Source organism: Odocoileus virginianus, chromosome 23 (assembly GCF_023699985.2).
Source record: "Odocoileus virginianus isolate 20LAN1187 ecotype Illinois chromosome 23, Ovbor_1.2, whole genome shotgun sequence".
NCBI lineage: Eukaryota > Metazoa > Chordata > Mammalia > Artiodactyla > Cervidae > Odocoileus > Odocoileus virginianus.
Window position 1 is genome coordinate 44,153,242 of NC_069696.1, and position 15,383 is coordinate 44,168,624.

At 42.0% G+C, this 15,383-nt stretch overlaps 1 protein-coding gene across 1 annotated transcript in view; it reads right to left on the reverse strand.

Annotated features, from left to right (window-relative positions):
* The window catches only part of POLR3B (RNA polymerase III subunit B), a 109,763-nt gene extending 94,793 nt beyond the window's left edge, over nt 1–14,970 (reverse strand). The window contains exons 1-7 of the mRNA XM_070454011.1: nt 14,778–14,970; nt 10,424–10,456; nt 8,172–8,228; nt 8,023–8,087; nt 4,461–4,536; nt 2,383–2,483; nt 1,055–1,146 (exon numbers count right to left, since the gene is read on the reverse strand). Of these exons, the coding sequence (XP_070310112.1) occupies nt 1,055–1,146; nt 2,383–2,483; nt 4,461–4,536; nt 8,023–8,087; nt 8,172–8,228; nt 10,424–10,456; nt 14,778–14,849 (496 nt within the window). The 5' untranslated portion in view covers nt 14,850–14,970. The remainder of the gene's footprint in view (nt 1–1,054; nt 1,147–2,382; nt 2,484–4,460; nt 4,537–8,022; nt 8,088–8,171; nt 8,229–10,423; nt 10,457–14,777) is intronic.
* Nucleotides 14,971–15,383: the final 413 nt, after the last annotated feature.

Sequence of the window (15,383 nt, forward strand, 5' to 3'; positions counted from 1 at the left end):
CCCAGGTCTCCAGCATTGCAGGCAGATTCTTTTACCAGTTGAGCCACAAGGGAAGCCCAAAAATACTGGAGTGGGTGGCCTATCCCTTCCCCAGTGAATCTTCCTGACCCAGGGATTGAACCAGGGTCTCCTGCATTGCAGGCTGATTCTTTACCAACTAAGCTATCAGGGAAACAATACATGCAACTATAAAGGAACTAGATTAACCATAAACTAAATCAAAGTGAAACATGAATTAAGGAATTAAAATAACATTCTGTAAACTGCTAAGCATGAAGCTTAAAAAAAACTGCCTAGAAATAAGTACGAAAATATAACTTCAAAAAATTTAAACAGAAGACTCATTTTTTGCCCTGATACAGCATTCAAAACAGCCGGAAGTGAGCTTCTTGTGTCTTTTCAGATGAGATAGACAAAGAATTTCGTGAGATGATTCTTGAATTTTTAAGCATACTAAAAGACACCACTGAGCAAAGAGACAGCCTGATAAACCATAGCAATAAGCCAGAACGTCCTGGGTGTTCATTGGAAGGACTGATGTTGAAGCTGAAACTCCAACATTTTGGCCACCTGATGCGAAGAGCTGACTCATCTAAAAAGATCCTAATGTTGGGAAAGATTGAGGGCAGGAGGAGAAGGGGACAACAGGAGATGAGATGGTCAGATGGCATCACTGACTCAATGGACATGAGTGTGGGTAAACTCCGGGAGATGGTGATGGACAGGAAGGCCTGGCGTGATGCGGTTCATGGGGTCACAAAGAGTCGGACACGACTGAGCGACTGAACTGAACTGAACTGAACTGAGGTATTAAAGTTTTAAGCCTGAAATAAAAGAGGAAACAACATACCTTTAAAAATGCAAACTAACAGAATAAAGTTGAAACCAAACTGCTTTATGTTTTGCAAACAAAATTTTGTCCTAATTCACTAAAAGAAGAAAGGCTGATCTTGTTTCTGAGATAAAAATGGTAAATCAACAGCAAGAGCAAAACAAAAGCAAAAACAAAAATAAAAGAAGGAAGTGGAGGGGAAATCTAAGAAATCACACCTACCTGGATCTAAAGGACATTCATTCAGTTTAGCAAATTCTGCTGGTGTTTTTCCTGTAAGAACACAGTTTGAACTACGCAGCATTATGGGCATTCTGTTTAAAATAAAACAAAAAGAAAATATCATATTCAGATGGTCACTGGCAAAAAGGCTGAACAGAACACAAGCTGGCCAGTGCACACACCACTGAGGGGTCTGCATTCCTGTTGGACATTTGAGGAAAGGCAGAGGGATGGTATTGTGGGAGAGAGCTGAGTGAAACGAAGTACATCCTCAGGCACACCGTTTTTCTGGTACAGAAAACAAAAACCCAAATCCACGGTTCCCTTCAACTTTGCAGACAATCCTGAGTGACTGTCAACAAATGGCGGCAAGTCTTTTGTGGAAAACAAAGCCACTCGCCTTGGTCACGTAGAGACAGCACTATGAATCAAAGTGTAAGGAACCAGAGACTCTCAGAACTAACCAGGCAATTCTGAAAAAGAACATTTAACTGGACACAACTCTGGTCCATTTATAAGAGAGAAGCTCTTCTCTTTTAACCCTGATTAACAGTTGTGTTAAAACAAAGATTAAAAATTGTTTAATATCCCTATTTCTAAGTGAAGAATGAAGAGAATGTAGCCAAGTGAGCAATGTCTTAAGTATCTTCTATTTACCTGACAGAGGTACCAGCATAGCACGTGACAGTACCAGGTAGCTGGTGCATATTTGATGAACAAATGGATATTTACTGAGCTCCTGGCCTAATAATAAACAAACGCATGTTTATTAAGTTCTTTTGAGGCAAGGGGCAACACTTGAGTGGCAATGAGTTGCATTGTGTTTTCCAACATCATCATTAAATATACAATATTGTGGATCGGATCCATTTCCACAGGAGAGTTGATACATTTCTCTAATTAGGAAAAGCAGGCAGCAAAAATGCCAGCTGGTGCTATCATTTCCAAACTTGTCCTGGGCAAATAACTTCTCCCCTAAATACTGCTATGAACATTCATTCTTCCAAGAAAACTCAAAATATGCAAAAATCCACCAAGACGGGCCCAGGAGAGTTGAATGAAATGCTATCTTACCTGGTGCTTCCCTAACAGCTTGGAGTTACAGGAGGAAACCGAAGTGGTTTCCTTAACTTCACAACTGAAACATAACAACGTGATGGACGCTGCTCCAAGTGTTTTACACGTACTGACTCACTGGACCCATAAAGCAACCCGGTGAAGTAGGCTCCATTTCCCCCACATTCAGATGAGAGAATGGGGCAAGGAGTGCGCCAGTACTGCTCAGGGGAGACCTCACAGGGCCACAATGCAGGCAGCGTCAACCTCACCTGCCAATGGGTAAGGCATTACGGATGATCCTCTGGCTGCCTCGGGTGTACTCGATATCCACCGTGATGGGAGCAGAGTAGGTCATGTCGCGCAATCGGCACTGGAAGAGAATCAGACAATCACTGCTCCTCCTCTGGGGCAAGAATGGGTCCCAACAGCCTCGAAGAGCCAATCTTAAGCAGAAGTAAGGCCCATGCTGGACTCTGACCTCCATGGTACCCAGCTGCTCCCGTGCTGCCTTAAGGGAACTGGGAGTTATGACCTTACCTTTTCCATGAGGGGACAATGCCAACCATGAATCTAGACATTGCCACAGCATCCCTGCCCCTGCCAGCCCAGAAACGGGACAATAATCTTGGACGGAGTCTCTTCTCCCTGACCTGATGTTATCACCAGTCTCCTCCCACATCTTTGAAACCATTAGAGCCTACTTTGCAAACTGGGACCTTGGAAAGTCATCAGTGTGGCTGGTTTACTCAAACAGTTAACAACCAGTTCAGAGACTGAATACACACACACACACACACACACGACTGAAGTGTGTCCACACACAAACAAAAAATTTAATGAATCTCCTTGTCTTCTTCAAATAAGCTAAACTATATCACAAAATTCCTTTGCAAGTGGCATGTCAGAGCGCAATCACTCAACACATCATTCTAACACTTTCTGAGTCACTTGCAGAACTTTTGGAATGGTCAGTGCGAGCTTTACTTTTACGTGGCCACGACTCACTAAGTCATGCCCTTGCCTGGGCCATGATTGGACACAGGAAACACACCAGAATCTTCCAAAGACTTCTCTAATATATTGAAGGTCATCAGATGACTTGTGGTCTCAAAAAGAGAATTCCTCTGAACCTCAGTCATACAGTTCATGATGCTGAATCCTCTCGTGGGCTTTTATTAAAGCAAAGACAGATACAAACTTTTTTCTAGCCTAATAGTGCCTAGGGTTTTAAAACAGTCACCTCAGTTATGTCCAATTCTTCACGACCTCATGGCCTGTAGCCCGCCAGGTTCCTCTATCCATGAAATTCTCCATGCAAGAACACTGGAGTAGGTTGCCATTTCCTTCTCCAGGGGATCTTCCCAATCCAGAGACGGAAACCCGGGTCTCCCATACTGCAGGCAGATTCTCTGCCATCTGAGCTACTGTGAAGCCCTATTATTGACCAGTAAGCATTGTTTATACCATTTATTTAATTAGATCAAGCCTTCTTCAGGCCTGACAGAAGGCAGGCTGGCATGACTCTGGCCTGTGTTCAAATCCTGGTTCTACCAATTAAGTTTTAAATAAATTTTCTGTATCTCAGTCATGTGAGTAACTTTAATTCCTAAAAGTGTGAATATATATTTTAGAATGGTGCTGGTACAGAGTACTATATAAATATTATCATGTTTTCTTTTTTAATAAAACTATGGTGGGAGGCATTGGGGGCAGGAGGAGAAGGGGACAACAGAGGATGAGATGGTTGGATGGCATCACCGACTCGATGGACATGAGTTTGAGTAAACTCCGGGAGTTGGTGATGGACAGGGAGGCCTGGCGTGCTGTGATTCATGAGGAGGCAAAGAGTTGGACACGACTGGGCAACTGAACTGAACTGAATGTAATAGCCATGATAGGCAGATATTCATGGTCTTAACAATCCCTTCAAATGGGAATGAAACTGGACAGGACCCCAAAACTGCCTCAAGGACCCCTCTGTCCCCCTCGGATGCTCTCTGCTATCAATAGGAATAGAGTTGCATGGCAGAGCCTATGATACCTGCACCCCTAGTCTTGCTGTGGGCCCCATGACTGCCCACCCACCTGACTCTCCCACGCTCCCTATCTCTCCAAGAGTCAAAATCCCTCCAAGAAACCTTTGCATCCTCTTTCTCTAACTGCAGTAACACCCGTGAGCTTTCCTCAGCGTCAGCCTTCTTGAACTACTTTGAATTAGTTGTCTTCTCCCTTTTTGGAGAATACTTTTTTCCCCTATCTTTAAATCATTTTTTAAGAATTTATTTTAAGGGCACTGACTCTTCCAATTAAGCCAAATGAATCCAATTAAATTATGGTTGGTAATTACCTCATGAGGGGACACTGGTCTAGTTACGTTGAAGCTTTCTTCAACATCAGGGAGCCCGACATAGATATTAAGATATCTGAAAGGCAAGTTATTCCAGAATCAATTATACTTCTTCAAAGAACATATACACAATCAAGCTATTTTCCTTCCAAATACGAGATTACACTTTTGACAAATGCTTATCTTGCACAGGATGCAAATTAAAAAATTACAATTGGAGATTCTGAAGTCATAGAACACACGGTTTACAAAGGAGAGGAAATACCATCAAGCTGACTTCTTAAAAAAATACGGTAAATCTCTCAACAAAAATACTGAAATTATAGCTTCCTAAAAATGATACTTAAGAAAAAAAGCAAATGCAAGAGTATCTATAGTTTTCTATCATTCTTGTAAGAAAGGCAACATACAAATATTAGTAAATTTTATTCCCACAGAGTGGTGAATTAACAATTCTGAAACTACTTTCTATGTATCCTAGGACTGAATAAACAATAGGTATAGCTCTGTCTACTGAGACTTCAGTACCCAAATCCTGGTGCCTAAAAGACTACTCTCCAATAAAGGAGACTAAGGATACTTGGAAAAATGATTGATTCCAGGCTGGAACAGGGAAAATACTACATGAACCACATCTCATGGTACCAGAAGTAAAGGAGTGCTCGAAACAGGGGCATGTTAAAAGGTCAACTCGATGGAAGCTTCCTATGGCCAAATCTGGGACTATTTGAGAAATAAAATAATGACAGTACTGGATTATGATGTAAATAATAAAATAACTATCTATGAGTTCATATTGATTTAAATAAAATTACAATAGAACAGGAAAGACTAGAGATCTCTTCAAGAAAATTAGAGATACCAAGGGGACATTTCATGCAAAGACGGGCTCAATAAAGGACAGAAGTGGTATGGACCTAACAGAAGCAGAAGATATTAAAAAGAGGTGGCAAGAATACACAGAAGCACTATACAAAAAAGATCTTCATGACCCAGATAATCACAATGGTGTGATCAATCACCTAGAGTCAAACATCCTGGAATGCTAAGTCAAGAGGGTCTTAGGAAGCATCACTACGAACAAAGCTAGAGGAGGTGATGGAGTTCCAGTTATTTCAAATTCTAAAAGATGATGCTGTGAAAGTGCTGCGCTCAATATGCCAACAAATTTGGAAAACTCAGCAGTGGCCACAGGACTGGAAAAGGTAAGTTTTCATTCCAATCCCAAAGAAAGGCAATGCCAAAGAATGCTCATACTACCACACAATTGCATTCATCTCACATGCTAGCAAAGTAATGCTCAAAATTCTCCAAGCCAGGCTTCAGCAATACATGAATTGTGAACTTCCAGATGTTCAAGCTGGATTTAGAAAAGGCAGAGGAACCAGAGAGCAAATTGCCAACATCCGGTGCATCATCCAAAAAGCAAGAGAGTTCCAGGAAATCAAGTGCTTTATTGACTATGCCAAAGCCTTTGACTATGTGGATCACAATAAACTGTGGAAAATTCTGAAAGAGATGGGCATACCAGACCACCTGAGAAATCTGTATGCAGGTAAAGAAGCAACAGTTAGAACTGGACATGGAACAGACTGGTTCCAAATTGGGAATGGAGTACGTCAAGGCTGTATACTGCCACCCTGCTTATTTAACTTAAATGAAGAGTACATCATGAGAAATGCTGGGCTGAATGAAGCACAAGTTGGAATCAAGATTTCCAGGAGAAATATCAATAACCTCAGATATGCAGATGATACCACACTTATAGCAGAAAGCAAAGAAGAACTAAAGAGCCTCTTGATGAAAGTGAAAGAGAAGAGTGAAAAAGTTGGCTTAAAACAACATTCAGAAAACTAAGATCATGGCATCCAGTCCCATCGCTTCATGGTAAATAGAAGGGGAAGCATTGGAAACAGTGACAGACTTTATTTTTGGGGGCTCCAAAATCACTGGAGATGGGGACTGCAGCCATGAAATTAAAAGATGCTTACTCCTTGGAAGAAAAGTTATGACCAACCTAGACAGCTTATTAAAAAGCAGAGATATTACTTTGCCAACAAAGGTCCATCTAGTCAAAGCTATGGTTTTTTGAGTAGTCATGTATGGATGTGAGAGCTGGACTATAAAGAAGGCTGAGCGCCAAAGAACTGATGCTTTTGAACTGTGGTGTTGAAGAAGATTCTTGAGAGTCCCTTGGACTGCAAGGAGATCCAACCAGTCCATCTTAAAGGAAATCAGTCCTGAATATTCATTAGAATAATGAATGATGCTGAAGCTGAAACTCCAATACTTTGGCCACCTGATGTGAAGAGCTGACTCATTTGAAAAGACCCTGATGCTGGGAAAGATTGAAGGAGGGAGGAGAAGGGGACGATAGAGGATGAGATGGTTGGATAGCATCACCGACTCAATGGACATGAGTTTGAGTAGACTCTGGGAGCTGGTGATGGACAGGGAGGCCTGGCGTACTGCAGTCCATGGGGTTGCAAAGAATCGGACACAACTGAGCGACTGAACTGAACTAAACTGAAGTGAACAGATAGAAACTGAGGGGAAGAGAAAAGCTCTTCTCACAGTAGAATTCTAACATTAATGTAGAAGGAATGATAGAAAAAGATACTGGCCACTAGGTAAATACCAAAGTAATTACTTTTAAAGGTAAAAACCACCAATGCATGCTAAAGTGGTAGGTAAAACAGTATGACAAATGAGACACTTGCATAGTCTCAAAGGATCACCCTGTAAGACAGTGATTGATTACTAAAGCAAAGATAGCAACTTTACTGTGGAGAAACCTGGAAGATACCACCTTAACCAAGTGAACGAAGTTAAAATCACCAATCATAAAACAGACTGACATCTATACCACCTGATATGGTGCAGTAAGAGATATAAAGCATCGCTTCCGAGGCCAAAAAGGGAAAAACCATCACAGCCATGAGCAAACAACAACGCACCCACCCAAAGTGAGGACCTTCTACAAAACAACTGACCAGAATTCTTCAAAAGTGTCAAGGTCAAAAACATGTCAAGGTCACGTGAAAGACCAAGACTAAGAGAACTTGACGAGCTGCCACAGGCTGGAGAGAACAAAGGAGACATCTGCCACCCGGACCGACGCAGGTCCTGGACTGAATCCTGGACCAGATAAAGGACATCTGTGGGAAAACTAACATTAGTTGACAGTATTGTATCAGTGCTGATTTCCCAGTGTGGCTAATTGTGCTATGACTCCATAAGATGTTAACATCAGCATAAATTGGGTGAAGGGTAACATGGGAACTCTGTCCTATTTTTCTAATTCTTTAAGTCTAAAATTGTTTTTAAGAAAGGCTTAAACCTAAGTTTCAGTAACTTTTCACTCATATCTACTTGTTATCATTAGCTTACCAATTAAAAATTGAACATTTGATAATTATCTTCCTATTCAAAACAAAAAAGGAGAATTATGTTAAAAGAATTTGGATAGCAACTACGATCACTATAAAAGAATACCAGACACACACACACAAAAATGTTAAACATGATCAAAATACCAAACTAAGAGGAGTCAGTTCCTTACTTTAAGTACCACATGGGGTCAGCATCACTTGTAACCTTTTCATTGGCTTTCATTATTTTCTTTATCTGCAATGGAAAGAGTAACATGAGGAAAGACTCTGGCTTCCAGTTCATTCGTAATCATATCCTTTCCCAAGATCTGATGCTTACCTCTACATTAATGAAATAGTTAAATGAATCTATATGCTGTTTCACAAGGCCTTTCACCTAAATGGATAAAAAATAAAAGCAGGTTAGCAATGAAATAGCAGATTACACAATGGGCTTTAACCTGATCTATAAATTTTCCCCAAAACCAAAGTGACCACAAAAAATCCATGAATTTTACTTGGCAAAATTTTCTATTTTCATGTCCTCATTCCATTTCTCCTCCATCTTACTAGAACACCCTCAAACTTTCCTCCCTGAAAAACAACCTGATGTTTGGAATTCAAGATATATACCTAATGACTTCACATGAGCTAACAAATTAGGCAGGAAAGAAAATCCAAGAAAAAAATACAGCAATCAAGCATCATCTCTCCAACCCCCAAACAATTCCTATTTTCTTTTTTTCTTGCTCCTATGTAAGCGATTTTATGATTTCCCCATATCTGGTCTTTCATATCACTTTTAGAAGAATGAGGGGGAAAAATAAGGATCTCTATTAAGGAAACCAAAAATAAATGCATTTAAAATTGGAAGCAAGGTGAATCCCAGGGACCCACGAACAGATCAGCTCCAGTGACTGCCTTTCATCTCAAAAGTAATACAGCTACACAGACAGTGCTGTGTGCTGCTGGGAAAAACCCTGAAATGCTAAACACAGACTCCAAAGTCTTAGGATTTAAAAGGACTGTAAGTGTTCAACTTTTTACATTAATGTTCAAACACAATTAGCTCAACACTTCTAGAATACACCCAACAGAAAGCATCACAGGGCCTCTGCTTTAATTACACCTCTTTTGAGGGATCTCACTGGCTTACTAAGCAGCTATTCCATTTTGAAATAGTCCTGATTGCTGGGGGGAAAAGTTAACTCATAATGATCTGTAGTCTAACATCCCGCAGTTTCCCCCCATGGGCTTAATTGTCTTTTCTGAAGAAAATGTTTTCTCCACCACAGTTCATTTAGTTCTCACATCTCTTTTAGGTCCTCTCTTCTAGGCTGAAGAGGCTCTTCCACTATTTCTCACAGACATGCTTTCCAGACTCTTCAGCAGCCCATGGACCGTAAAAACTGGTCAGAAATCTGGCCTTAAAGATTCCCAGCCTCATCTGCCAGCACGCTCCCTTCTGCCAATAATACAGAACTGAGATGGAAAAAACGCAACACATTTTTCAACCCTCTACTCTTTCACTGAGCATGTTTCCAAGATTCATCCACGTTGTAGCATGTATTGGCACTTTCTATTGCCAAAAACATTACATTGTATGGATATATCATATTTCATTTAGTCATCCATCAGTTGGTATTCGAGTTGTTTCTATTTTTGGCTATTATAAATAATGCTGCTATGAACATCTGTGTACAAATTTTTGCATGGACACATGATTTTGTTCCTCTTCGGTAAATACCTAGGAGTAGAATTGTAGGATTATACAGTAACTCTATGTTCAACCATTTGACAAACTGCCAGGCTGCTTTCCAAAGCGGCTGCGTCTCCATTAGCAGAGTGTGAGGGTTCTAATTGTTCGGCATCCCCACCAGCACTTGTTATTGTCTGTCTTTCTTGACTACAGCCATCCTACTGGGTGTCAAGTGGTCTCTCATTGTGGAACCTGCTACTATTTAGCATTAGCTCTTTAAAACTGAAATTCAATGATAATAGGAACTTTAAAATCTGTACTTCCTTTGTCTGAACGACTCATCCACTCCAGCCAAGCAGACTGGACTCTGTTTTCAACGGACCCCGTGGATCCTCCTCTTGAGGACTTTTATTAAGCCATGCTCCCCGCACGCTATCTTTCAGCTTAGGTAATTCCTTTCCTCTCGTTGCTGTTGTTTAGCAGCTAAGTCGTGTCCGACTCTTCTGCAACCCCGTGGACTACACTCTGCCAGGCCACTGAGCCAAGTGGGAAGTCCTCCGCTCCTCTGAGGGTGTGGTTTACGTCTCACCTCCTTTAGGAGGCCCTTTCTGACCACCTGCGGCATCAGTCTTCTGCCAGCAGCACCTTGGTTTGTATTAGTCCTATGCCAAGCGGCAATGTAAACTACTTCCCACCTCTAAAATTAGATTACAATCCCCTACCTAGTACTTTATAGACAGGGTTACTGCCTTATAATTTCTCATATTTCTACAACTTAGAAAAGTGCACAATTGTACAAAGTCAAAAAATGTTGGTGACAAAAATTTAATTTTAAAAAAGGCTTATTTCTTGACTCTTGATTGGAAAAATAACTGTTATTAGATATTAATTACCTTTAAAAATGCTGGAAGCAGCCGCCATTTTTCCTGTGAATCAGAAGAATAAAAGTATCAGAACTCTGTGTCAGCAATCACAATATTTTCATGAGGTTATTTTAATGTACCAAAAGTGACTTACTTTATCACAGTAAGCAAAAGAAAGGAAGTGGAAACAAAAAGAACAATTTTTACATTGTAACCTTTTTATGCCAATCATATATGTACTGTACATGCACATGCATACACACAAGCATATATAAACCACAGATTTCTTAAACAGAATATACTTTAATCTCTTTTTGATGACTCAAGATTCCAAGCAGTTTTCATCTTTATTTTATTCTCATGACTCTTCCTGAGTAAGCAGGGTTTGCCAGTTTGAGAAAGGGAAAGTATTAGTAAGTTTCAGAAAGTTTGGTGGGGAATCTGGGTCTTTCAATCCAAAGGGAGTTTTTTCTCCCTCCTATTTTTCCTCAACTAGCACCTGGTCAGAGCCCAGGCTGAAGAAAGATATCACCCAGTGTTCACCTATTTTAAACAGCTGCAAACTGCCATATTCAGCTCTTAGGCCTGCTCTTCACACCTTCCTGAGATTGTAAACAGCCTACCATGATACAACTCTTCATGAATGGTATCTAACCTGTTCATGGGAAATCTGACAAATGGTTAGAACTGAGTCTAAAGTAAGAAAATACAGTTTCTGAGTAAGAGCCCAAGGATCATGTAAGACCTTGTAAGAAACTGTAAAATTTTTTGACTTTAGGCAACAGACAAGTGCTAGAAGGTTTTGAACAAAAGAGTGACAAGATGATGTGATCCATTTTAACTGGATCACTCCAGCTGCTGGGGTGAGAAAAGACACAGTTAGATGCAGAGGGATCATCTAGGAGTTTGCAAAACTCTAGGCTAACAACAATACAGATAGTGAGAAACTGTTGCCGAGGAAAACACGATGTGAAGTTAGTCAACAGGACTTGATAGCAGATGAGATGCAGGAATCTGAGAAAGAGGAATTGAGGCTGATACCCTAGTGCTGCCATTTCTGGAGATGAGGAGGCAGGGATGCTGCCGGAGCAGCAGGTTTCGTGAAGGGGCAACCTTCTTAACATGGCTGGCGGCAGGTTAAGTTTGAGATATCCATTAGACATGCAGGTGGAGATGCCAAATAGACAACAAATCAGTCTGGAACTTGGGAAGAGTGCCCTGGAGACCTAAATCAGGGAAAGTCAGCAGACGATGGCAGGGGAAGTCATGAAACAGACGAGATCACCTACAGAGTGTAGGTGGAGAGGAGCTCCATGACGTGAGATCAGAAACACTCCACCATTTAGAGCAGCAGAAAGCACACTGAGCAAAGAGAATCGAGGAGTGGCCAGAGAGGGAGGCAGACAATCTGGAAAATGGAAAAACATTTTTGAAGAAAAGGTAAGTGGGGGCAGGGGTAAATAGAAAATCTCTGTATCTTCCTCTCAATTTTGCTCTGAACTTAAAACTACTCTTAAAAAAAGTCATCTTTTTCAAAACAAAATTTTTTTTAATTGAAGGATAATTGCTTTTACAGAATTTTTTTGGTTTCTATCAAACATCAACACACACACACACACACACACACACACACACACACACACGAAAGAAATGAGTCTGGCAAAACTAACCTATGATGACAGGAATCAAATGGTGGCGTAGGGCTCAGACTGAAAAGGGCACTTTGTGCAATGATGAAAATGTTCTATATCTTGTATGGGGTGGTAGTTACTTGGGTATACATAACTGCAAAAACTAATGTAAATGAACACTAAGTAAGTACTTCTGCATTTTACTGGATGTAAATCTCCAAAGAAGAACGAAAGACAGGCCAGAATGGGCTACATGAGGAGAGCAGAAAGAGCCTGAGGAGTTGGGGTGGGGAGGGGACAGGTGGGGAGAAACAAATTAGAGAGTAAGCAGTGGCCAGATTGAGAAAAGCCTTAACAATATGGTAAAGACTAGATTTTTGTTGCCCTGAGAGCAATGGGCAGACTGAAGAATTTTAACCAAGGGAGCAATGTGAACATATCTGCATGTTTAAACTGATGGCCCTGGTGACAGAGCAGAGAACAGACTGGAATGGGGCAAGTTAGAAGCCAAGGAAGTAAGAGATGACAGTGGCTGACTTGGAGAACAGTGGGAATGTCAGAATTGAGTACATTTTGTAGTTGGGGCCCTTAAGATGGGATGATGGACTGGATGCAGAGGGTCAAGAAGAGGAGCTCTTATTTCTAAATCAGAAGACTGGAAGCATGTTACTGGTCCCTTCACGGCTGTGCAAATTCAGAGAAGAAACAGAAATCCTACAGCTCTCTGGAGAAGCAGTTCAGTCAGCAGTTAAGGTCAGGAGCTCTGGAGTCTGCTGAAATCCAAAATCCCCAACAGTCACTTAATGGCCTTCTGACACTGGGTTAGTTACTTAACTTCTCTGGGTCTTAAAAATCTTCACTGGCAAAATGGGACAAAAATATTACTTGCTTCATAGGATTAAATAACATAATGCTCATTAGGTTTGAACAGAGCTGGCACATAGTAAGTGCTCAGTAAATGCTGGCTCTTAAATAGCAGTTCAAGAGTTAAAAATTCAAACCAGCTATACTCCAATTTACAAACAAACAAACAAAGTTAAAAATCCAGTATCACCTGATGAAAATCAGCATGTACGAAGGAGCTCGGAGACTGAATCTAATAGACTGATTGTAATTCCTCAGAATGTAATTTGCAGAATGATTATAAAGAAATAGATTACATTTCTTAAAAAACTGGAAATAGAACTGCCATATGACCCAGCAATACCACTTCTGGGCATACACACCAAGGAAACCAGATCTGAAAGAGACACGAGCACCCCAATGTTCATTGCAGCACTGTTTATAATAGCCAGGACATGGAAGCAACCTAGATGCCCATCAGCAGATGAATGGATGAGGAAGCTGTGGGACATATACACCATGGGATATTACTCAGCCATTAAAAGGAATTCATTTGAATCAGTTCTAATGAGATGGATGAAACTGGAGCCCATTATACAGAGTGAAGTAAGCCAGAAAGATAAAGAACATTACAGCATACTAACACATATATATGGAATTTAGAAGATGGTAATGATAACCCTATATGCAAAACAGAAAAAGAGACTCAGATGTATAGAACAGACTTGTGGACTCTGTGGGAGAAGGCGAGGGTGGGATGTTTCGAGAGAACAGCATGTATATTATCTATAGTGAAACAGATCACCAGCCCAGGGGGGATGCATGAGACAAGTGCTCTGGCCTGGTGCACTGGGAAGACCCAGAGGAATCGGGTGGAGAGGGAGGTGGGAGGGGGGATTGGGATGGGGAATACATGTAACTCCACGGCTGATTCATGTCAATGTATGACAAAACCCACCGCAATGTTGTGAAGTAATTAGCCTCTAATAAGGAACTAATAAAAATTAAAAAAAATAGATTAATTGATCTTGTCAGTCATTCTCCTGCTTAAACCTGTCAATAGCATCCTAGGCCTCCTTCAGAGGTCTAACAAAACCTTTCATAACCAGGACCCTTATCTGTCAGCTTTAATCTCTCCTCTACTTTTTCACACTCCAATACTACTGGATTTATTTTTATTTCTCAAAACTATCACATGGCCATGCCTCCAGGTTTCAAGTGTCTTGTTCCCGATACGTGAATCTCTCCCTGGGCTATTTCTCCATGTCCCCAACCGATGCCAACTAAAATTTTAAGTTATACGTACCTTTCCAGAAAATAAAATTACATCAACAGCTGAACTTCATCAGGCAGCTCAGAGTAGGACAGTTATCCTTAACTTCTGAGAAGCTGACGAAACCTACAGGGGTACTCCCCAAGAAAACACTTAAAATTTGGAGTAAATTTTCTGGGTACTTAAAATACTCTTGCAATCCAAACTTGAGTTCCCGGTGAAAAGGAGAAATTACTGACCCGGGATTCAGACGATTTGGTTTTAACACCACAGCCAGCGGTGGGAACCTAAGCTCCCTGGACCTCAGCATCCTTTACAAGGAAGCAAAGATGCAATACGTTCCCCAAGGTGGGTGAGTCAGTACTCCCCTGACAACACACGTACACTAGAACGGCTCCAACTCCGGAGCCGCGGGCGGGGCTGCTAGGCCAGCGTGGAGCCTGCCAGCTCCCCTAGCTCAACCATTGCACATGGGTCCAGCTGCCGGCTAGGCAGTGAACCCGCGGAACCCCGAGCCAGCGCGGAGTCCTGAGCATGCGCGGAAGCCGCGGCCCGCCCCGCTCCACCGCCAGGACTCTGGGGGCAACGCCTCTCGGGGACACATCACAGCCCCTTCCGCTATTTACCCTGCACTCACCTCTACAGTTGGGATCGGCGCAGCCAGCTGCTCCGGGGTCAGGTTCCCAAACTCTTCCGCAAGCAGGTCCATGCTACTCACGATGAAGCAAGTAGCAAGCAGAATAATCACGTGCGCCTCCCCGGCGTCAAGGTATCGGCAGTACCAGTGGAAAGCTGTGCGTGGTGGCTTAAAGGGTCCCCGCCGCGCAACTTAATAGGAGGAAGAAAGGTTCCGCCTGCTGTCAGTCGGAACCTGCGGTTGAACCCGGATGTGGCTGAGGCGGAGCCGGGAAGCTGCGCCCTCTGGTGTCCATCGGAAGTCTCGCGTAGGTAATCTGAAAGCCAGGCAGGGTTGTCGGTTCCTGCGATCTCTGTCAGTCCGACTCCTTAGGAGCCCGCCAGACTCCTTTGCTATGGGATTATCCTAGAAAGAATACTACAAAGTGTTAGTTGCTCAGTCGTGTCGACTCTTTGTGACTCTATGGACCGTAGCCCGCAAGGCTCTTCTGTCCATGGGATTTCCTAGGCTCCAGAGATCTTCCCGACTCAGGAATGAAACCCCGGTCTCCTGCATTACAGGCAGATTCTTTACAGTCGGAGCCACCGGGGAAGCCCCAAGAATGCT